This window comes from Juglans microcarpa x Juglans regia, chromosome 5D (assembly GCF_004785595.1).
Source record: "Juglans microcarpa x Juglans regia isolate MS1-56 chromosome 5D, Jm3101_v1.0, whole genome shotgun sequence".
Taxonomy (NCBI): Eukaryota; Viridiplantae; Streptophyta; class Magnoliopsida; order Fagales; family Juglandaceae; genus Juglans; species Juglans microcarpa x Juglans regia.
The window spans coordinates 32,719,866-32,744,508 of record NC_054602.1 but is presented as its reverse complement, the minus strand read 5'-3'; the positions used below and the strand labels follow the sequence as shown (position 1 = coordinate 32,744,508).

General features: G+C 33.5%; 2 protein-coding genes across 2 annotated transcripts; one reads left to right on the top strand and one right to left on the bottom strand.

Annotated features, from left to right (window-relative positions):
- Positions 1 to 1,062: 1,062 nt before the first annotated feature.
- LOC121264456 (neutral ceramidase 2-like) lies at positions 1,063 to 20,039 on the bottom strand. The gene is made up of 11 exons (XM_041167623.1): positions 20,029 to 20,039; positions 7,949 to 8,298; positions 6,962 to 7,316; positions 5,728 to 5,936; positions 4,739 to 5,095; positions 3,472 to 3,736; positions 3,106 to 3,376; positions 2,878 to 3,003; positions 2,321 to 2,384; positions 2,070 to 2,239; positions 1,063 to 1,853 (listed from the first exon to the last, which is right to left on the bottom strand). Exons 2-11 carry the CDS (start codon positions 8,148 to 8,150, stop codon positions 1,305 to 1,307), a joined length of 2,568 nt encoding a protein of 855 aa, XP_041023557.1. The 5' UTR covers positions 8,151 to 8,298; positions 20,029 to 20,039; the 3' UTR covers positions 1,063 to 1,304.
- LOC121264457 (O-fucosyltransferase 28) lies at positions 19,607 to 24,643 on the top strand. Its single transcript, XM_041167624.1, has 8 exons — positions 19,607 to 20,490; positions 21,500 to 21,572; positions 21,687 to 21,757; positions 22,668 to 22,756; positions 22,853 to 22,985; positions 23,071 to 23,303; positions 23,390 to 23,866; positions 23,981 to 24,643. The coding sequence occupies exons 1-8, from the start codon at positions 19,921 to 19,923 to the stop codon at positions 24,231 to 24,233; spliced, it is 1,899 nt and encodes a 632-aa protein (XP_041023558.1). The 5' UTR covers positions 19,607 to 19,920; the 3' UTR covers positions 24,234 to 24,643.

The window sequence follows — 24,643 nt, the reverse complement described above, 5'->3', positions numbered from 1 at the left end:
TGTCAATAGACACGACCTTTTGATTTATTCAAAACATTGTGTGTGACTAATCAAGTATCAAGAGACAAAAGATTGTGTGTGACTAGTCAAAAAGTTGTGTCACTTCTTAAGGTCGTGACTTTTGGGTTACCATTGATTTGCCTATGATTGTGCCCTTTAACAATATGTTGTGTCACTTCTTAATATTATGACATTTGAGTTACCATTAGTTAACCAATGAATGCGTCACTTGCCAACCGATATATGATGACTTATAAATAGGAATCATTAGTGCACAAATAAATGTACTCAATTTCTTTTGTTTATCACCAACTTGTGAAATAAATACTCTCACGAGAGTGTCACTATATTGTCAAAATTTTACTTTCATTTGTTCTTAATTCTACGATATGAGATTATTTCTCAATAGTACGATGGAGTTTGACTCGTGCGCTTTATTTTCTTTTTAAGTTAATAGGTACTTGAGTTTTATTTTCCGATTGAAAAATATTTTAGATTACATAAAAATAAATTTACAAATTAACGTAATTTGATATGGTACATCAGATTGTAAAATTATTTTTATTATAAAGAAGATTTAATAGATTTTATGAAATCATATTAATTTGTGAATTTATTTTTATCTAATATTTTCTTTTCAGTTTTTAAGTTTAACAAATTTGTAATTATTTACCTCTATCAATTTTTTGTTAGGAAACTAGCAGGAAATTAAGTTTCAATCTTTAATTGCCTGACACAAAATATTAATATCCATGTCAACCAACCGAAGATTGGCATAGGGTATCAGTATATCACGTGTCGATCCTACCGTTAGTTTTCTAATAATCGTTGGTTTTCTAATAATATAGTTTTTTTGGTCAAACCCTCTGCACTTTGCCCCTTCGAGGATTCGTTCCTTGTGCTTTTACAAGTGGTAGTGTTCTTGACTGCCTCATGTTTCTACCAAATAAGGTTGGACAGAAATTCTAACGGAATAAGTATGAAATGACTGAAGTATAGGAGGTCAAACCTGAAAAAATAGGACATGGGGCAACTTCTGAAATGCGCAAAATATGGGGATTCGGCCAAAAAAACCCCTTATCAATATATCAACTTCCACAACATAATTTTCCATGCACTTATCAGCCTTATCAGCATATGGCTCATAACTTGCTTATTTAGTGTTAGTTATCCTTGGGAATTAAATTGCTTTACTTCCCAGGAGCTCACTCGCTGAGAACAAGCAGCGTAGATGATTATATACTTCTCATTGTGGGACGTGGAAAATTCTAAAAATGACTTCAATGCATACTATAGTCATATCTCTATACCACTACAAAGGCGCTAGATGAACCTGTGAAATGGCGGATTGACCAAAAAAGTGATTTTGAAGCACCAAAATGGCTAATCCGATATACACCTGTAGCTGCAGATGAAGGAATTCTCCATTCTATGGTTGCATGGCTCTGAGGACTAAGTTTTGCAGGCCTTGACCACTTAAAACGTAGACAGAAATCATCATCATCATAAGCTGGGGTCCATGTCTTTCGGTTCTGAAGGATCTCAACCAATGCAAATGTGCCCTCAGTCATAAGGTCATTTCTTGGGCAAGCGGACCAGAAGGTGACTGTAACCATTTCACCCCTTCTGAAGGTGGAATTTGGCGGAACATCAGTTTCAACATCTCCAAAATTTATGCCGGGAGGAGTAGAGTCTATTACAACTGGTGGAAGTAAGCTAATTTGCTTGTCAAGAAGATCTGGGGGCTGCGGGCCAGGTTCAACAGTTCGGCCACTGATGAGAGCAGCCGCTAATTTTTTGAACTCTTGGATGTAAGCATCAAGTGTGTGTGGACCATACAGTGTGGAGGCTCCCTGACAATCAAAATACGAGTCAGAAGAGAATTTATGAAACCTTGGGGTTTCATTCTGTTTGAGGAAATAAAAAATGGTGTTTGTACAGATGATTAAGCTTAAATGATGACACTGGTAGGGAAAATGAATTGTATAGCTAAAAAGCATGAGCAGCTATGCCAGATTGTTGTGAACAAGATTGTGGAAATGGAGAAAACTAAAAAGTGTGACACAAACCTCATATCTTTGCACCATGTACTCCTCAAAGGTGGTCACGTATTGTGAATATGTATTGGTCAGCCCTGCAATGACTATATGGACATTGCTGTTAAATTCTCCATTACCTCCAGATGTAAGCACTTTCTTGACAGCATCACGAAGGCGTCTACCGGCCATGGTTGTAAATTCTGCAAGAAATGATATCACCAGCGACCTTACATCAATTTATGTCACCAAATCTTCTGTGCTTAATATGACAATGTTGTTACCTCCAGGAACGCTAAGAATCACAAGTTGCCCTATCCGCAAAATTTGAATTGGAAGTATTGAGGGCTGCATAAGTAATTTGATTTATATGCATCAGTAACACCATTAAACCCCTGCATGACGAAATTTAAAAGTACTAGCCTATTGATCTGCAGACACCAATCTATAGAAATTGATCAAAATGCTTAAACAATTATTCAAAAGATCAAACTCTAACCACCTTCGGGTGGTAAATGTGTTCCATTTATAGAAAATAATAACATAATGAAAATATATGACAAAACATTAAATGCTTCGTATTCCGAAAATCAATTCAATTAGATTGTTGAAAGGATTCACTAAAATGTGCTCTAAGAGGGTAAGCTAAAAAAATGGCATATTGACAAACAACTTCGGCTAGTAGTCTGATTCAATATGTGAGGTTTCCATACAGTGCCATTGACTTTGCATGGGTTTCTATGTGCAGAACCTTGACACAGTGCTACTCCACAATGTCAATGTGCTGGTTTAGGCTTCCTAAATATTTATATTAAGCTAAAAAGTAAATTAAATTACTCACTGCCCAGTCATAGGGTTCCTTCATTTCCCCAGTATCAAGTAGAATAGGCTTTGGATACTGACATTTGATCTGTTCCTGACTTGGTGTTTTTATCAAGTCCCTCACCAACCTCCAGAAGGCATTCCCCTGAATATGCACCCAAGAAAATAAGCAACTGACAATGTAGGTGTTTTATCATTCAAGGGCACCGTATAAAGATGGGTTAAACATGTATCGACTACTTCCTACCTTCTCATCTCCCTGCTTGAAATCAAATGCTCCAGGACCATCAGTGGTCCCTGCAGCAAAAGAAAAGCCCAAGGCAGCTGGGCATGTTTTCGACACCTCATGACCCCCACCAACTTTAGGAAGTGAGACCTCAAGATTGGAGAAATTGAGATATGCATGCCTGTAGTCAACTTTCCCTGTCAGCGGCTCAGTTGCTCTATCAAACAGTCCAATAGCTTTTTTGAATTGCCTTTCTCCAATTATACGAGTACTCTCAAACTCATCAGGGTAACTGCCAATGATCATGAACGGTCCATAAACAATACAAGTACTAGAAAATAGAACGTTACACTTAAAAAAGGAGTTTTAGAGTTTTAAACTACATACCCCGGTCCCCGACCATAGCATAATTCATTTTTACCATTACAGGTACTGTGATCAAAATCACAACTCAACCCGGTGTCTATGCAGTATGCACCAAGAACATTTGGGCTTACATCACCACAATTTGATTGACAGAATGCAGATACAAATTGAGGCCGGTCAATTTGCATGAAAGCATTCCTAACCCGACTTGCAAGACTCAGAAACCTTGTTGTCGGCCGTCCTTGAGAAAACGGAAAGTAGGTGGCAAGACTAAGCAACTCATTTCCTGTGTCAAATTAACTGCACACAATCAAGTTGGAAGCAATTTATGTTTCCCAAGGAAAGAAAGTCCTTGTACAATATGTCATGCTATGCACCCGGTCTACATATGAAATGTTGAGTCAATCCAATCCTTGAGAAAGTGAGCATAATCCAAAAATACTATAGGGTAATTATATTTTGCACCTGCGAACTACTACCCTTTTCAATGTGCACCTAAACTACAAAATGTTGCAATATACACCCTTAGGCATTGATAGGTTTCAATGGACACTGTTCGTTAAGATTAACCTTGAAGATTATGTCACATTATCTATTTTTCCTTATTGTTAGTAGTCAAACGTTAACCAATGGTGCACATTAAAACATTTTGGTAGTTTGAGGGTGTGATTGCTTTTTTACCCAATTTGAAAAAGTACGATTGTTTTGAGTTTAGGAGTAGGAGTCTTTAAAACAGTATATTTGAGCTGATCGGTATTAACAAGTTCTAAGAGTTGGTATACGCCTAATTTCTCTACATATAGATCCTCAAGTCATATTTTCTAAATGAACCAAAGCCAATGCAAATGTATCTTCCCGGAGATTAGTTATTGATTGGTGTTGATAGTTCTTCAATCAGAATTGGTTTCAGTTGGAAGCTAGAATATAAGATTCATTGGCGTTGTTATCAAGTTAGAAACCAACATAGCGTTTGCAATGTTTTCAACACAAGGACACTTTTTTTCACCTGGACACCTAGTCTACCACATGATAACAATACAATAAGAATGTTTAACTGCAAGAAATAAATTCCTGCAATTTTCAAATTAAGTTTAAAGGCAGGCTTGGTACATTAGGTTCTTATTAACATAAACTAAATGCAATTGATATCAGGCCGGCTTCCATGAGGAGAAAACGTAGATGAGCAAAGCACATAATAATTTAATGAAAGAAAATTTAACTACAACTTTGAGTAGATTTTAAATGCAATGCCCATTTGTGGGCCTTGATTTGACTAGCATTCACTTACGATTTTTGTTGTGGTTAGGAACTATGGTTGAGACTCTACGAGGGATCTTTTCAGTTCTAAACTTCTTGAAGTACAGAGCATCAAAATCTTCCTGAGAACCCTTCTGTTCAAACCAGTCTTCCATAAACCGTGCTGCAGCTCCTTTGTTGTCACCACTTATTAATGAGTTTGTGCGGCTCATTGAAGTTCCATGAGTAGCAAACCAGTTGAAACTACCTACTGGTCCCCATTTATCATTTACAAACTTTAAGAGGGTCATTTCTTTGTCAACATCATACTTATATTGAGCCCGCTCTGCCGCAGGATTATTGAGATAAGCACTGGGACTACGATTCACCCCTGCATCTAAAAGCTCTCCTGCAGAACCATGAAGAAAGTTGTCATCAAATTTCAGAATAGTACGCAACATACCTCAAACAAGAAATATTCAGAAACATGCCAAAGTCCCACTCAACCTCATGAAACTAATAAGCCAGGGAAAGGAGAAAAATGCGTTATCACACACTAAGAAACATGTTTTTCGTGGACAGAAAACACCAGGTAATGTATGGAAAGTTCAAATATACAGAAATACTAATTGATTGATCAGATACTAGTTGATTATAGTTATAAAGTTAAAGAATTAGGCATTAATTGTCTCGATGCCAAAATCTTTCAAAATGATTTTGATTATTCAGTTAAACTTCCCAAATAAAGTGGTGCACTTATTCAGCATATACATCCGCAGAACCACTTTGCTTGATCAATTAAGTATGTTCCTAACACCAAACCAAAAATAACAATAAAGCATCTTCCTTATCATTATCATCACCCAGGTAATACAAGTAAGTTGTATGCATTTTTTCTTTCTTTTACAAATATGCCTTTTGGTAAACCTTTTGGTGGAATGTGTACCACCTAATATTATCTAGGAACAAAAAGTGTATCAGTTGAGATTGAGAAGCAAATATGTTTCTTAAAGATGCAGCAAACAGAGGTATCTTCCTTACCTTTATTTACGAAAATTGACCCTGGTTGAAGACTTTCATGAGCTTGTACAATGCTTTTCTCGATGCCGTCAACAATCACATCAAATGACTGGTGTACAAATCCAAGAGATGTTACAATATATACAACATATTGAAGATAGCCTCCAGGACCAGCATGAGTGTGGATACCACTGATGGCAACATTCTGCTCTGTATAAAGGTCCCCATACCTAAATAAATGGTAATATGTTATGATGTCAATCAGCAAGAGCATCAGTAATAAGGTGAGAGCAAAAAACAAGGGGGGTGAGGATGCAAGTTCCCATGTACTTGATAAAGTATATGTTTAGGATGTGCCAATTTCAAAGCAGATTCTTCCTTGGGATTGGGTTGTCAGACATGCTAAAAGAAACACTATCTTATCATGAGAAAATGAGAGGCTTTCTTTGCAACCATCAACATATTTAGCAAGACAGAAATGAAAGGATATAAAAAAACACTCAGCAAGTTCAGATTGTGTAGTTTGGGAAAGTAGGATGATGTTAAGATGAATCTGTCTAGGATGGAAGAGGTAGCTGGCAGTGGGAGGTAACATTTGATCGAATGGTTGAACATTTGCGTACAGTTCATACAAGATAATTGAAGAAGAGAAAAGTAGGAAGGTTTCTGTACAGATTGCATATGCGAAGCTTGACAGAAAGACTAATTGTTCCATGATTTACATTATATTTTAGTTAAGTTTTGGGTACACGGCGTGTCTTTTTTAGATATTATTGAGTTAATTATAAAATCAGCCTGTGGGATTTTGCCGGTTTACAAATCACTCATTCGGTTTCATTTTTTGATGAGTTACTCCCTTGCTATGCAAATGTTTGCAATTAGCTCCCTTAGTCCATCTTCCGTCAATTCGTTTAACGGCCGGCCAATCAGAGTGCGACACATAGCACACTTTTTGATATTTTTAAAGTGTGCCATGTGCCACTCTGTGATTGGCCCGCTGTTAAACGAATTGGCAGAAAATGGATGGAGGGACCTGATTGTAAAAAATTGCATACCTCCTCTTGATAGGAGTCTAGCTAAAATTTTACCTGCAAAAGAAGCAAATGTCCAAATATGCTAGGTGATATTTATAGCATGTAAGCATTGATTAATATTCAGAAAGGTTCATGCCATGTTTCAGTTCAGTTAATGAACGGATGCGGCTGCAGTGAAGGGAAGAAAAATGGAAGATTGAAGCATAATGTGAGTTCTATACCTTACTTTAAGTCTCTCGAGCACTTTAATTGTAACAATTTGTGAGGCCATGCAAGCATCAAGATTTACAAATGCTAAACGGTTCCCCTTAGGATCTACCACAATAAAAGTTCGAGCTCGCAACCGGAAGTGAAGTCCAGATGCAATTTGATCCAAATCTGCATAACCCATCATATTAACATCTGCAGCAGGCCCTGTTATGTCATAGCTTCCAAGACCGATCAAGTAATTGGAAGCTGATAAAGCCCCTCCAATATCATATTGTAAGAATGATAAGAAAATCAGGAACGAGATTGTTGCAGATGGCCAATGTGTAAGGCCAACACAGAGAAAACCAAGCATCCCAGTGCCCTCTTCTGAAAAAAAACAAAGTGAAAATAAAAACCCATCTTTTCATTCTTCACCTCTCCAAAAGAGGAAAGACAAACCATGAGAAGATATCAATTCATTCATGCATATATATCACTAACTTGTAACATCAAAGTATCTTAGCCAACAAAAAACTTTTGAGTATGAAAAGCAATATCAACAAATGGCATCTCAAAAGAGCACAAAAGTCCAAGGATTTATTAAGTAAATATCATGAATTGAGAACTTGCATTTCTTCGATACAAAACTAGCTATGCGCTATCACAATTCTTCAATTCAAGTCCACGGCATTCAAGTCATGAATTCTCAACTCATCATCCAACTCTTCTAAACAAATCCAGAATTTTATAAACGAAAATAAAATCAGAGAACACAAGCCAAATATAAGAGACTTTTTTGAGTTACCTTAGCACATAAAATATGAACTCAACTCAGAGCCACAATGGGAAGAAGAGTTTCAACAGATACTTATAAATATACATGTTGTACACAGAGGAAAGTGAGAAGAAGGTGAAGAACTCAACGCATCACAAAGTGACAAACCCCAAATTTGTCCACTGTGGGTCACTGGGGTCGGCGAGAAGATAGAATCTCTTTCAACCGTAGAATCTCTTTCAACCTTTTCTCTCCCGCAGGATAAGAAGCCGTGAATAACGTCGGAACCAACGTCGGAATCCTATGACCAATATATTTGAACTGAAAGAAATTTGTAATCTTGCCGGTTGCTTCGATTGAAACGGGCAGTGCTCCACTGCCAAGTATTCCTGTTGTTTGGGACCGTAGAGTTCACACAAAAGTAGCGTAGAGTTTTGGACTCGCATTCAATGCAGTAGGTAGTGGCCGTGAATAATGTTGGTGCCAGATGCAATGTTAACTCCGCAATGAATTTGCACAATCAGAATCCTCTAAGGGAGCCTGAAAAATGGCCCAGCAATAAATCTGATGTAGAAGAAGCAAGAACCAGCCCAACTTCTCTGGTGACAACGTCAATTCGGCGTTACGCTTCAAGCTAAACAAACCAAAGTGATGGTGTTGATGCATAGAATAAACTCTTGAAGATCATTCTTGTTTATTAGAGATATCATGTTTGGGTGCACTTGGTAGTTTACATTCTCATGCAAACAACTCTTCTTATAGACATGGGAAGGCCCATACGGAGCCCAAAACGCAGCACCGATAGAAGGGGGAATAAGACGAAAGGGCTTTGTCCCAGGCACATCTTGAAATTAAATGATACATCAACTATTAATATACAGCTTTAACACCATCAAAATTATAATAATAATAATAATAATAATAATAATAATAATAATAATAATTTTATTATTTCGACTCTATGATCTTGTGTTTGAATTAAAAATGAAAAAAGAAATTAATTTTTTTAATACCAATTGTGTTATAGTAGTTGTTGTATTATACTACGAAAAGCTGCAAGCAAAAGTGAAGGATTCAATTATATTATCATTATTAAAAAAGGGAAGGCAAAATAAAACTATATCAGCAAAGGTCATGCCAGGCCATGTACATAGGGCCTCCAAAAAATAGCAAACAAAGTCCTAAACTTTATTTAGGATGAACAGGACGACAATCTCTCAATAAAAATAAAAGAATAATGTTAGTATGTCTCTTCATTTTCTCTCGTTTTGACCGTTCATATATTTATTTTTTAATTTTTTTTTCTTATGGTTAAGAAAATAATTATTAACGTATTGATATTTTTTTTATTTTTTAAAAATATTTAAATATATTTAAAAAATATTTGAAATAAAAGCAAAATAAAAAGCACAATTTGCACTAGGCGGCACACAAAATAGGCACATAGAAGCAGCAAAGTAGCACCACTCAAAATAAAATCATGATGATAAGAACAACTTCAAAAAGTAGAAAATATAAAAATGGGGTTGGCATGAGAAGAAACATTCTGTGAGTGAGGTTTGAAAAAGGAGCCACGTGATCTTTCTCTTAAACTTTGAATTTATCTTTCTTGCATGTATAGACTAGGCACATTTGGGATAAGAATTATGAGATGAATATGTGTTAATGGTTTGGTGGGTAAAGAATGCTAATCTGCCAAACTATTGTGGGATTATCTTGACCCAATCAGGTAAAGCACCACTTGGTTTAATTAATTATGTCCATTTACATCATTCAGTAGTAACGTTTTATTTGAGAATGGAAAATCATACAAACACTCGACTAAATCTATTTAAAAAAAAATTATGAAAAACAATATCCTAAATGTTAGAGATGGCTAACCACCAATTGGGTTAATAGTCTAGCCTTCCCATGAAGAATAGTTGGGATAAGTTGACCATCCTAGTCAGTCCTGTGGGTGGCCGACGCCGCCGACCACCTCATGGATGGTTCTCGCTACCTTACATGTCAGGTCATGGCTAGAGCCTCATAAGGAAAATAACTTCATACGATTTTCGAAAAAAATTTGAAAAGAAAATCATCTCAGTGGCAAGTCTACAACTTAAAAAATCCCAAGTCATTACAACAAACTAGAGCCTCAAAATACCTTTGCAACATGACTTTCAAGTTTTAACAAAGAGTTTTGCTATACATCAGCCACTATTCACTCTTACACTCCACATCTCACAATTTTTTCTTTTTTCATATAGTATGGGATAATAAATAGTGACTGATGAGAATAATTATTCTTCAACAAAAATATAGTATTGAAAATAAGGTGTGTAGCCCCCTTTTACATGCGTGATAGAACAACCTTGACTATAGTATAGTGCTTTGACATTGTCATGGACTAAGATTTCATTAGTGGGAGGTTCGTTTCCATTTCCATACTCTCCCCAACTCCCAACTCCATTCCAATTATAATTGACAGATGGACTCTTTAGCACCCATAAAATATATTATATACTTATCTTTATATAAAATATATCGTTGAAATCGAAAATAAAATTAGAGAAAGATCCCATTCATCAATTCCTTGATTTTATAGAATATATATAAACCCACAAAACCAGGCCGGATGCATGCTATCATAGACGATCGATACAGGCATGTACACCCTTGGCGGTGCCATATGTTGCCATTATAAGTAGCGTTGCTTGTATGGGTTGTCTTTGGTCACAAATTTACAAATAAAATTATTAGGGATTCTTTCTATTAATTAATTAATTAGTCCATCTAAATTTAATATTATTAAGGCATGATTAGTGACAAAATACATTCCACTTTAGTTACTGTCTTCACTACTACATCTATACATTGCCAACACAAAAAAACAAAAAACAAAAACATTATGGTTAAGAATATTATTGGGTGCACCAATCTCCAATGCAATGAAGCTCTACATTTGTCTCTCTCCCTTTTTTGGTTCAATAAAATATGCAATTTATTCCGACAGCAAACTTTATTATTAGTATTATTATTTTTTTAAAATTTGGTCTCTTGAGTGCATATAATTATTTGTTTAGCTTGAGTTTGGTGACGGAAGTTCTTAACATAGGGATGAAGTTAGAATTAAAGTACCAAACCATTTTAGAAGTAAGATTTTTTTTTCCTTAAAAAGAAGTTAAAAAATAATCATAAAATCATATTAATTTAGGAAAAATAATTTAGCAACAAAAAGATTATACAAAAGTAAACTCATAAACTGATGTGGCTTAATGTAGTACGTCAGATTGTAAAATCACTTTTATTTTTAAAGTAAATCTAACGGATTTCATGAAGTAGGTTTACTTTGTGTAATTTTTTTATGTTTGTAGTAGTTCTCTTATTTTTATTATTTTTTATTATTTTATTCTTATTAAACTAATTAAATTGTTCTACTTATTATTCATATACTGTATATTTTTTATAGAAAAAATGAAAAAGAAAATTAAAATAGATGCGGTATGTGGAAATGATAAGTAGAATTATTTGTTAATTTAACAAGTTATATTAATTATTTTTAATATTATTATTATTTAAAAAATTAAATTATTTATTATATTTTATATAAAAATTTAAAAAAATTATAATAATAAAATAAAATGAGTTAGGAGAATTTCAAATCTAAAGAAAACCTCTATGACAGAAACGGATTACAACTTAATTGCATTATATTGAAGCATAAATAAATTATTAATTATATTTTCAATTTTAATAATTTATTAAATCCTCCGACAATGGAGCCGGACAACGTGCAAGCTTTTACACTAGGATTTAAGTGTCCGATTCTCTCCGCGTTGAAGTCGTCATTTCATTATCATACCAGTATGGCAGTGGGCACCGCACTCTGTGAGAAAACACCCCACACACCGCAACCCATAACAATCAATGCTCTCTCACGTCCCATCACCGCCAGCTCCCCGTCAAACCAACCCTGCGCTGAGATTGAAATCAGATCTTACAGGCAATACCGAATCTAACGGTGACTCTTGTGAGTACGTGGAGGCATTACGCTACTGGGACACAACTAAGCCATGTGGGGCTAAGAGAGTGGTACACGTGTCGTATTTACAAATTATATATTTTTTCAACTGATGAATTGGATCGATGATTTATATTATTTTATTTTAAGAAAAACTTTAACTATTAAAAAAGTGAATATTATTAAATTTTCAATATATATTTTTAAATATTTAAAATATTTTGAAAAAGAAATTGCAATTACTGTGATTGAACTCTCGTTCAAATAGCTATATCTTTTTTTAAAGTGTAATATGGGTAATGATATTTTTATATCTTTTTTATTATATTTTTATTATTTAAATTTTTTTTAGCTCTTTAAATTTCGACTAAAATTTTTAAAAGCATAATATATAAAAATAAAAATTAAATCAATCAACGATATCATGTAATTTAATTTAAAATAAATTTAATTTTATAAAAAAATAAACCTTCTTCTACTCTTTGAATTAATTTTTATAGAATTGAATTATTTTAAATTAATTTATATGATTATATTGATTAATTAAATTTATTTATTTTTAAATTATGCAAAAAAATTATATTTTAAATAAGATTAAAAAAACTAATTGGAATAGTAGTAAAGGTTATAGTTATGTCTTTGGAAAAAAACAAGTCAAGTCAAATGATTGAAAACGACAGCATGGGATTTTGAAAAGAACGCGGATCGAGGAACGTTCCAATCTACCAGGTGCAATACGGATGTGGGTACGAGAATTTGTTTCGTGCCGCCAAATATCCATCCATATCTAAACTGCCCCTGTAAAAAATTGTATTTCCAGTCCAGTCCTAAACGTGGCGGCGAGTCTAAGCTCATTTTTATAATATATAGTTTTTTTTTTTTTTTGATAAAATATTTATAATATATAGTTGAATGATCAAGTTTAGGTTCTAATAAAAAATGTTAGACTTTTCGGAACGGCATGACAAGGGGGTATTGGAAAGTTTTATTTTCACGTCTAAATTCGGAATATTTGAGACAGACATTGAATTGTAAATAAATAATTTTTATTTTTATTTTTTAAATTTTGAGATAGATAATAATACACATACTATCATTTTTATTTAAATGAAGGGGATTTATATAAAATAACTTATAATCTCGTTACTCAAAAACTCTTTGAAAAATCCACTCCTTTTAATAACCTCCCTTAAGAGGAATTTTTTTAAAAAAAATGTCTTAAACCTCTAAAAAAAATTGAAGTAACCACTGACTTTAAGAAATTTGTAATAACACATAATTTTCACACAAAATCTAAAAATTTAAATTTAAAAATCTAGAAATTCTCTAAAAACTTAAAATTTTTACCCAATTTTCTTAATTAATAAAATATCATTTTCTAAAACTCTTATCTCAAATCTTCATTGAGTATATTTAATCCTTCCCTAGTTATTTATTATTTATCTTTAGATACTTATTTTATTTTCAAATATGTTTATCATTTTTATGTTCAGATTCTTGGATTTGCCCACAAAAAGGAAAATAATAAGATTACAAAAAATAAAAAATAAAAATAGAGAGGTTAAGTACCGTGGAACAACCTAATTATAACATTGCTACTGTCTCTAGACAATTAGCCCACAAGATTTTAATGTTATGCATTTATTTCAACATTGTCGGCAAAGGATGATTTTAATTACCTATCTATACCAAACAATCGGCTTCGTTTGGATTATCAGCTCATTTCAACTCATCATTACAATTTTTTCAAATCTCAATATAAAATATAATAAATAATTTAACTTTTTCAAATTTTAAAATAATAATAATATTAAAATATAATATTCTAACCATATTTTATCATCTCAACTCAACTCAATTCAACATCCAAACGTAACCTATAATCTCTTAAGCTTCGTTTGAAACCTTAATCTATCTCAATTCATTTCATCTCATCATTATAACTTTTTCAAATCTCAATATAAAATATAATAAACAATTCAACTTTTTTAAATTTTAAAATAATAATAATATTAAAAAATAATATTCTAATAATATTTTATTATCTCATCTCATCTCAACTCAACTCAACATCCAAACTCACTCTTAATCTCTTCTGCTTGCACCTTTTACACTGGACTAGTTTCAGGATCTTCGCGAATCCCATCGGCTCTAGTACCTAATCTTTTCATTGTTCAAATGATTTATTTGAGATATGCCTTAAACTCTTATTTTGCAGTTAAAAAAATATTTTAAAAGTCGTGAGAAGGACATACCCTCCACACTGCTTACGAGATAATATCTTATTTATAATAATAAATTTAATTTAAAAAAAAAATTATATTCAACATTTCTATATTATATATTTAATTTAATTTTTTATTTTTTACTTTAACAATATGTAGTGTAGAGACAATGAGGAGAATAACTCCAAATAATTCATCATATTCATAAGAGTTTTGTTAACCAATTGCTTACACTACACATCATATTTATTTTAACTTATTTTATATTTTATTCTTATTAAATTAATTGAATTCTTTCATTCATCATCTTTATATTATATACTTGTTAAGAGAAAAAAAAATCAAAAGATAAAATATCAAAATAAGTGTGTGGCGTAGGGAATAAGGAATGATGAATAGAATATCAACTCAATTCATGATAAACGTTTAGATACTATTATCAAGGTCTATTAAATATATATATAGAATATTAGACTCTTTTAACAGTGGTGTTTTCTTAACTAACGATCACGTCGAGCACGATCCAAGTCAAAAATATGTTTAGTTTGATGTGGGAAAATGACCTCACACACCTCAGATCAGAACCCTTCTAAGTCCTAACAGTCCTGTCATTGGTGTTCTAAACTGCATAATACGCGCTTTTGCTTCTACGTCTTAATTAACAGCATTAATCATGAATCGAGGTGGAAGTAAGGGCTATGATAAGAGTTGTGAAGGAACTTGGGCCATGCATATCAGCTCGATGAGAGAGAGAGAGAGAGAGATTTGCTATAGTTTGCTTTCAATATTAAGAAATACTTTTAGCTAAAAAAGCGATCTCATGTCAAACATAAATACTTGTAAGAAAATTATTTATTTGTTGTTAATTATTTCTTATCAAAATAATTATTTTTTATTAAAATAAGTTTATTCTTATCCTAAATAGTCATTTTTGTTGTAAATATCTCATCATAAATATTCATTTTTCTTGTAGTGAATATATAAACTGACATGACTTGATATAATAAGTCACATTATAAATTTATTTTTATTGTAAAGTAAATCTATCGGATCCTATTAAGCCACGTCAGTTTATAAATTTATTTTTATATAATTTCTTTATATCTATAATAAGTCTCATCATATAATATTTATTATTATTATTCATATAAATATTTTAGATATTATTAAACGAACAATAAATATAATAAGATTTATTTCGTGTGTCTCAGTCAAATCATTAAATTTGGTCAACGTGAACTGGAGCGAATCTTTTCTCAATATTGATATATGCACTTTCGTAACAATCATGTATAATAATTTTAAAGTTGAAATATTGATAATTTTATAGGGTTTAAATTATATTTAATATGTCCTATTAGATAAGTTCACGGGTTAAGTTATTGAGATTGATTAGGAGTTTTAATTAGGTTCAATAACTAAGTTAAATCTCATTTATTATTTATTGAACGAGTTATACTCTTTTTAGAATTTAAAGATCGGTCATTAAAAATTTATTTCAATTTAAAATCATCATTAATTGAAGTCCTCTACGCAGTCTCAATCACTGTCAATCCTACATTGAATGAATTACTAAATCATGTTTTTAAATTCAAACTCTCTTATTGAATGATCATGACTGAGTCCAACTCGAACTCTTTGGCACGCTTAAGGGTGCAAATTGGTTGGTACAGTGACATCATTTTTCCGGACTAAACACTCATAGAGACCGGACCGGACCGGTAGCTATCGATCCTCCCGTCTGGTCCAGCCTAATTATTTTTTTATTTTTTCAAAAATCAATTAATAAAAAAATTATTTAAAATAGTAAATTAAAATTAAGTGACTTATTAATGTGGATTATGTAACTAACTCAATAAAAAATATTTTATATGGTAAAAGATAATAAATTAGATGAAAATTACAGTATTAATTTATACAATTACTATATAATTAACTGATTGATATTATATATTAGTTAATTGATAGAATATTAACAAATGTTAATAACATATTTAAAATTTTATATTATTAATAGTGATAAGTTAGATAGAAATTTCATACTAAATTGTACAATTATTATATATATATATTTTTATATATATATAAAATATATATTTTTATTTTTCATTCGATTTGGTCTGGTCCGGTTCAGTCTTGTCCCGGGTGAAAAACCCTAGACTGAGACCAGACCGAAACTTTTCTGTCCTATAAAACGGTCCCGGGTTTTCCACCCGGGACCGAGACCAGTTCGAAACTTTTCAATCCTCTAAAACATGGACTGAGACTAATCGCTCTCAGTCTCAGTCCGATCTGATCCGGTTGGCTTCTCCTCTCCGGACCGACCATGTGTCACCCCTAGACACCCTCTCCCAAATCTCTCTATAAATATATTTCATTTTGTGTATTATTTGAAAAAATCATAAATCTCCATAAGTACAATGACCGAACCCAAGATATCTAGTCTATCATCACGCGTGTCCCATGTTCATCACGCCAATAGCCGACTGCCTCATTCCTCTTACACCATCCTTCTTGTTTTCTCTCTCATTCTCTCTCGCGTTTGCTTTCTCTTAAGCTCTCGGTTAATTTATTTCTCTCTCTAACCAGCGTCGAGCCCATAAAAGGAAATCAATTGTGCCCCGAAAATATCGAATTAGCACTATAAGGTAAGTAACATGATAAAAAATTATGATTGGCATACGTTAGTTAGTTATATATACTATTATTAAAGTCAATTCTTTGGAGGTTAGTGTCTACGTATCACGCATGTTATGATATTTGCAAGTACGCCATTCATCATATTTCATTATGTATAATATAGTTATGTATGTATTATGTATTTCATGCATCTCACATTGTATAAAATACGTAAGCATTCATAAGGTCAAGTGAAAGATAAGCTTATAACAGTTAATCAGATGGTTATTTAGATGCATGGTACCAATGTAATTTCTGGTTGAATGCATAAGCCACGGATCTAGGCATATATTTATGTTATGATGAGTTTCTTACTGAGTCTTCAACTTATTTTAATCGTTTTATATTTTTAAATCACCCTAAGTCAGAACATTTATGAAGGTAGAGCTACAAGACGGGACGTGATATTGGGAGGCATGACATTGGCCTAGATCATGTATAAGGATTTTAAGTTATGATTTTTATAGCATAGACTTTGAAATTTTTTAATAAATACTTCCGTACACTCTTTCTTATAATCTCAGTATTTTAATAAATTAAAATAATAATTTTATTTATAAAATTTTTGTACCTGATACTTCCTCTAGATTAAAAGAAAATATTTTTAAATCATGTCAATAATAGTGCTCCGGCTTCCGTAAATTTTTCTTTAAAAAAATAATGCATTTCTTTACTGTCGGGAGCGAGATGTTACAAAGTTTCCTTGTAAGTCATAATTAAACAACGCTGATAAGTGAAAGTAAAGGTTTTTGGATTGTGAGTTGAGGGGCTCGACTCTTGAGCTCTGCCTGATTCGTTAGCGATGATTGAAGTTGTGGATTTTGGCGTATACTTGCATTAATTATGATATTATAGTTTTTAGGTACTTAGTATTATCGTTCAATAATTGCCACACGATAGCTGCAAATCTAGTGTACATTATAACCAATTGAATGCCTATATATCTTGAATTTCTTTTGGTACGAAAAATTCATTAAAAAAGTTTCAATTAAGTATATATAATATCAATGGGCACACTGATGCTGTAAAAAAAGTCTTAACAAAAGTTAAACCAATAACATACTATGAGTTATATTACACAAAAACTCTACACTCTGCACATCATTTAAAAAATATATTATTTTATTTTTTTATCTTAATATTTTATATTTTATATGATGGTAAAAGATTAAAATCACATATTTTTAAATAGTGTGATGAATGTTGGGCTTATTTTTAAAAATTTTTAACATAATATATATGTCTATCACTATAACACAAAAGATATATATACAAGAAGTCTCATAAGCTGCTCAGTTAATTCAATTAGAAGTTTTTTTAGTCTCTATGTTCTTAATTGCTATATCGTTAATTAAAAGAGACAATAAAAAAGTAATTATGTTATGCAATTTGTTTGCGATAGATTGAGAGAAAGCGGATAAATGATTTGTACGAGTCTTAAATAAATAAATTTTCACTATTATAAAAAAGTAAACCCATTTTTTAAAGTGTAAAAAAAAAAAAAACTAGTCTTTATTAGTTAAACTCACTTTTTTATAAAAAATTTGTATATCAATAGACTTATAATAAGAGTTGGAGTTGTGCACATGATAGCTTTGCGCTCATACCGTATAAAGTATACAGATGTCGTCGCCAAAGAGAGACGGAGAATTTTGCACTTATCACGTAAAAGAAAACAAGTAATACAGCTCAATACGCCAAATGAAAAATGGTCCGTTGCTTATCTTGAATTTCATTTGTTTTTTTTTTTTTTTTAAAAAAAAAATCTCATTCTTCAACAATCTTCATACCATGCATTGGCGGAACCAAGTGGGGACCATAGGAACGATCAGGTGAATTTCTTTTTTTTTTTTTTTTTTTTTTAAGGTTGTTTGTTTTTATAGATGAGATTAAATTAACTGAGATAAACGTTAAAAATTAAATAAAATATTATTATAAAATATTTTTTAAATATTATTTTTATTTTAAGATTTAAAAAAATTAAATTTTTTATTTTATTTTATGTAAAAAATTGATAAAATTATAATAATGAAATAAAATAAATTAAAAAGAATTGTAAAAATAAACGAAGCTTTAATTGTCTTTAGTCAGATTGCTTTCCTACATGTAAAAGTGATCTAGTCTCTTTAGTCGATTTTTTTCCTCCATGAAAAAAATACATAAACAAAAAATTTGATGCAACTTGTTATTTTCCTCAACTTTACAAATTTTAATACGACCAATTTATACTTTGAATGCATATGAAATGAAATTGCATCCATATATAATATGTATTTTTATATATTTATATGTACATACATAACTACAAATTCACAAATGTACAATCAAAAGTATGTGACTTGATTGACATAACCCCTACCTTCTAAAATAGAGGTCTGGAGTTCGAAACTCCCTTCTCCCGATCAAAAAATAAAATAAAAAAAATACACAAATGTACATACACATAATCATTATGTTAAAAAGTTTGGCCGCCTAAGCCAAGTTTAGTACCAAACGGCCAAACAAATGAAGATAAAAACAACCATCTTTTTTGGTACTTTTCTCCCCACCAAAATGGATTAAAACCCAATCAAATAATTTTAATACGTTTTATATATATTAAATAATATTTTATTCCACTCATTTAAAATTATCTCATCTCTTCTCAAATTATAAACATGCGAGCTCTTACGGATTTTTTAATAATTATTGAACCGTCTTTTCTGACGTGTCTATATATTATTATATACAAAGAACTTTTGTTGTAAAAAAAAAACAAAACAGAGAGTGCAATAAAAGGAAGTAAGTAATTATAATTTTTATACATTACATTGGTAATAATGCTTGAAGCTAAATGTAAGAACGCTTAAAGCAAAATGGAAAGCTTAACAACGATCTTAATAGTATTTAATTATATGTTTTCAGTGTTTTGTATTCCTGTTGGGCTAAAGAATAGCAAGGGCAGTTACGTCATTGTGGTCTTTCAACAAATGATAAAAAGCCCATAGAGATTCAGACTCCTATACAGATAGAGAGGAAGAGAGAGAGACAGAGGTGTCTCTGTACAGAAACACTTTGGAACAGAAATAGTTAAAGTTTCTATTGGCCATAGAGTTCGGAACCCGAACAACCAAAAGCCAAAGAAGTCTCAACCGACGGTTCCCTCCCTCTCTTTCTCTCCTTCACTCCCTCCCACACCGCTAAAACCCTTTTTCTCTCTTTTTTTCCTCTCTCTTCCGCTCTCTTGTTTCTGTTTGTTTCCCATTATTTTCTCGTTGTCTGGATTGGTTTTCGTTTTTTTTTTTCTTTGCTTTTAAAACTGGTCCGGCCATGTCGTCGTCCGGTGTAGTCCCGAGCAACTCATGCAACGGTAGCCCACGACCCGCCGGCGGGGTTCCCACCACGACGAGGAGACGCGTGGCCGACCTGATGATTGACGCGGAGAGATCCTCCAACTCCTCCGACTTCTTTGACCACGAAGGCGGCGATGGCGACGACTCCATCGGTGGGACACATTTTCAGAACCTCCACCACCACCAATATTACTTCCACCACCCCGTTATAAGGTATCTGCTGCTCCGCTCTCGGGCATTCTTCTGCGTGCCCGACGCGTGGCTGCTTAAGATTGAGAACGGGTTCATTTGGGCGGCGGTGATGGCGCAGTCGTTGAGATCGGGGAGGAACATTGGCCGTAAGATATTCGGGTTTCTGATGCTTTTGGCGGTCATATCGGTGTTCTTGAAGGTCTCCTTTCCGAGTGGTAACGTTGAGGTAAGCGAGAAGAAGATAGACAACGGGCTTTTGATCATACAGACGTTCAAAGATGATCGGGCAATGGCTCAGCGCGCTGTCACTGAGACCCACACCGCCATGCCCAAGCGCGTTCTCGAGAGGTTGTCTGTAAGTAAATAAATATCTAATTTCAACCTTTTTTTTTTTTTTTGAAGAATTTTATTTTGGGTCCCAATCTCCAAATAATAAGGAAATGAAAACTTCCATGTTTGGTCTATTTCTTTCCCTTATAAAGATCAAACGCATACGGAATTCTTCTGATACATAAAATTTCATTATTAATTTTCATTTCCTTTCTTCTTTATCTCTTCTGTTTTAGGTATACACATATCTCACTTTCCTTTTTTATTCTCATGGGGAGGTTTGGATGTTATTGAGACCACAGACAAGAGTTGAATATTTTAATATTAATTTTATTTTAAAATTTGAAAAAATTAAATTATTTATAATATTTTATATAAAATATTAAAAAATTATAATAATTAAATAAAATAGAATGAGATAAGAAAAATTGAGAGGGTCAAACAATGTTTTTTGGTTGGCAACTTAAAAATGGCTTCTTCTTCCGTTGGGTTTCGGAACGGTGTGCTTTGTCCGGTTATTGCCTTTGACTTACAAGATGTAGTGGGTCAGGGTGGTGGAAGCTAGTGCTTTGAATTTTCGTGGGCGTGGGGTGGCTATGACCAAACATAGCCACCGCGTATTCTGCTTTCATGTGATGATTTTTTGGACACTTATGTTCCTTCTTTTCCTGTGCCTTACTTTCGTGAGGACAGCATATGATACGTTAATCTTTGATACGCGGTATTGTATGTGTTCAGGAATTAAACGGAGCTATGCCCCGATTCCTACGTAAGAAGAAAAGGAAATGTTGTCAGCAATTTTACTTTGTCGGAACATTTAGCCCGATATGGATATTTTATTAACTTTCATCTCAAACTTACTTCATCTCAACTCACTATCCAAACTTCTCTCAGAAAGATTTGTGGGTTCAGTTGTTTTCTTTTTGGCTCCCTTTTTGGGGGCTTGTCTATGTGTGGCTGAAATATAGAACACTTTTTCCTATAGCTTTCAGATCAGCTATCATGAATTTATATGTTTTTTCCTTGTTTTACAGACTCCGGAAATATGGATGAAGCCAAATAGTGACAATTTTTATCAATGCATTGTTCGACCCCGGAACCGAATCAGTATGTCTAAGTTTCTATACCCAAATTGGTTAACCACGCATGCATTTGTTCTGTTTTTTTTTTTTCCTTTCTCTTTTCTGGGTTCTGATTTTTACCAATATGAATTTCTCCTAGGAATGGGTACCGCAACAAATGGCTATCTTCTTGTTCACGCCAATGGTGGATTGAATCAAATGAGAACTGGAGTAAGAATTACTATCACGCGTGTTTTCTTTTTCTTTATTTTTTTTAATGGGAATTAAGGAATTTTTGTTACTTGCAATGGAGTGAATCAGCACATTGTCTCCCCAATGATTGTTTTGATGGCTATCTCCTTGTTCACGCCAATGTTATTTTAATAAAATCTCGCAAATTGTCTTCTCTTCTCTCGTCTCCTTATTAACTTATGAGCTATTGCATTTCCGTCCCTTCTCACATGATTAACTGTTAACTTGCCAAGCAGCAGTCAAATGGTTTCGCATTGCCTTTACTTCGTCCAGAATGTGTCCTTGTCATGATGGATTTGGTGTGGAAGAGTCGAGAGCATTAATAGTCCCCACAAAGAATCCTGTTCAGTCACAATATCCTTTGAGTCGAGGTTTCTGGCCATTTGGATTCCTCTCAAGATTGCCATAGCCTCAATGTAATCTGCTTCATTGACCAACTTCTCTTTTTTGCTCATTGCCGCAATTACACCACATCTATAGTTTCTACTAAGTGCTCTTCAAACAAGGCTCCATCAAAACTCAGCTTAAAAATTCCTATAATGGTTTCCATGAAATAGCATGCACGCTATCAGATATGTTCTTTTTTGCACAAAGATACTTGAATTCCTTCGGAAAATCATCGCCCCTTAAGCTGTCTTTCTCGGATAATCTAACTTCCCTTTGTGAAAACCTCTTTTCTTCTGTTCCATATCCCCATGCAATGGTAAAAAAGAACTTCATATTGCCACTATCTTTATACTCTGCAATATCACATTTTAACATGCAAAATTCTGTCGCTGGATTCCATGGAATCATAATATTGATCTTGTTATATTCAATAAAGATTACAGTATTCTCAGTCTCGTGGATCTGATTTGTTTTTTCAGCTAACTTAGTTAATTGACATCAGATATGTGATATGGTTGCTGTTGCTAAGATAATGAATGCCACTCTGGTTCTTCCTTCGCTTGATCACGAGTCATTTTGGACAGATCCAAGGTATTATTGTAACTTGTTGTGGTTGCCTGATTAATGATTTTATCAGTTCAAACTTCTTTCACTTCTACCAAATGAAATATTCTAATACCTGTGCAGTGATTTTAAAGATATCTTTGACTGGAGGCACTTCATAGAAGTTCTAAAAGATGATATAGAAATAGTCGAGTACTTGCCATCCAAGTATGCAGCAGTCAAGCCCCTACCCAAGGCCCCCGTTTCCTGGTCAAAGGTCTGCAAATAAATGCACTCAAAATATACAATTCTCCACCCCATTTTCTTTTACCGTATCTGTATCTCAGATGCTTCATCTGCAGGCTAGTTACTACAGGAGCGAGATGCTTCCATTGTTAAAAAAGCATAAGGTGATAAAGTTCACCCACACTGATTCTCGACTGGTCAATAATGGCCTTGCTTCCTCCATCCAGAAGCTCAGGTGCCGTGCCAATTATGAGGCTCTTCGATACACAACAGAGATTGAAGATCTTGGGAAGATTTTGGTTGATAGATTAAGGAACAATAGTGAGCCATATATCGCCTTGCATCTAAGGTCTCATATCATGTGTGAAGTCTTTTAGTTTTCTCTGAATACAGCTACGAAGTTACCCAACTAAGTTAGATCTATTGTAACTGCAGATATGAGAAAGACATGCTTGCTTTCACTGGCTGCAGCCACAACCTTACCACAGAAGAGGCAGAGGAACTTAGGGCTATGAGGTACAATGTTAAGCATTGGAAGGAGAAAGACATAGATAGCAACGAGCGGCGACTCCAAGGGGGATGCCCAATGTCCCCTAGAGAAGCAGCTCTTTTCCTTAAGGCCATGGGTTACCCTTCCACTACAACTATTTACATAGTTGCAGGAGAGATATATGGCACCAATAGCATGGCTGCATTTCGCTCCGAGTACCCTAACGTATTCTCTCATTCAACTCTTGCAACAGAAGCAGAGTTAGAGCCCTTCAATGCATACCAAAATCGCCTGGCCGCCTTGGATTATATTGTGGCCCTTGAAAGTGATGTCTTTGTTTATACGTATGATGGAAATATGGCCAAGGCAGTGCAGGGACATAGGAGGTTTGAAGGATTTCGAAAGACTATCAACCCTGACAGGTTTGTTTATGTAAATGTTAGGGTTTCATTATTATCAAAGTCTTTTACTTTTGTAAAAAGTTTGGATATAATACTTAATTAGTCTACTGATATATAATTTAACCTGTCTTGCAGATTAAATTTCGTTAGACTGGTCGATCAGCTCGATGAGGGAGCAATATCTTGGGAAGAATTTTCTTCTGAAGTTAAGAAGATGCATTCTGATAGGCTCGGAGCACCATATGTTAGACAGCCAGGAGAGTCACCAAGGCTGGAGGAGAATTTTTATGCAAATCCATTTCCTGGTTGTGTCTGTAATCAGCCTGAGGAGCAACTTACTAGACTGAAACTTGACCAGCGACGTCTTAAGGCTGCAGCACAAAGATAGGGTTTCAGTTTGTTAAGATTATGTGGCTCATAGATTAGACTGTTTGATAACCATTGCTCAAAGGCGGCTGATAAGGGTTTTTTTGAAATGAACTGATTCTTCACACTGTATGGAAAACCATAGCTGCCAACAGGGTCTTCAGTTTTGCATCTCATGAGATTTGAAGAGACTCTTTAAGTTTTGGATACCAGCTGTGGAGAACTTGCCAACAATTTAGGGAAGTGAGGCAACCAGATTAGCTAAACTGGCACAGAGACATCATCTCTGTCATACTTCAGAGTCATATAGTATTGCATTGATTCATTATTTTTTTCTTGATTCGGTTGTCAATCTGTAGCCAAGTTGGGCACCAAAACGAACTTGATATGTAATATTTTTTGTTTATATAGTTCAACACATACGTTGATTTC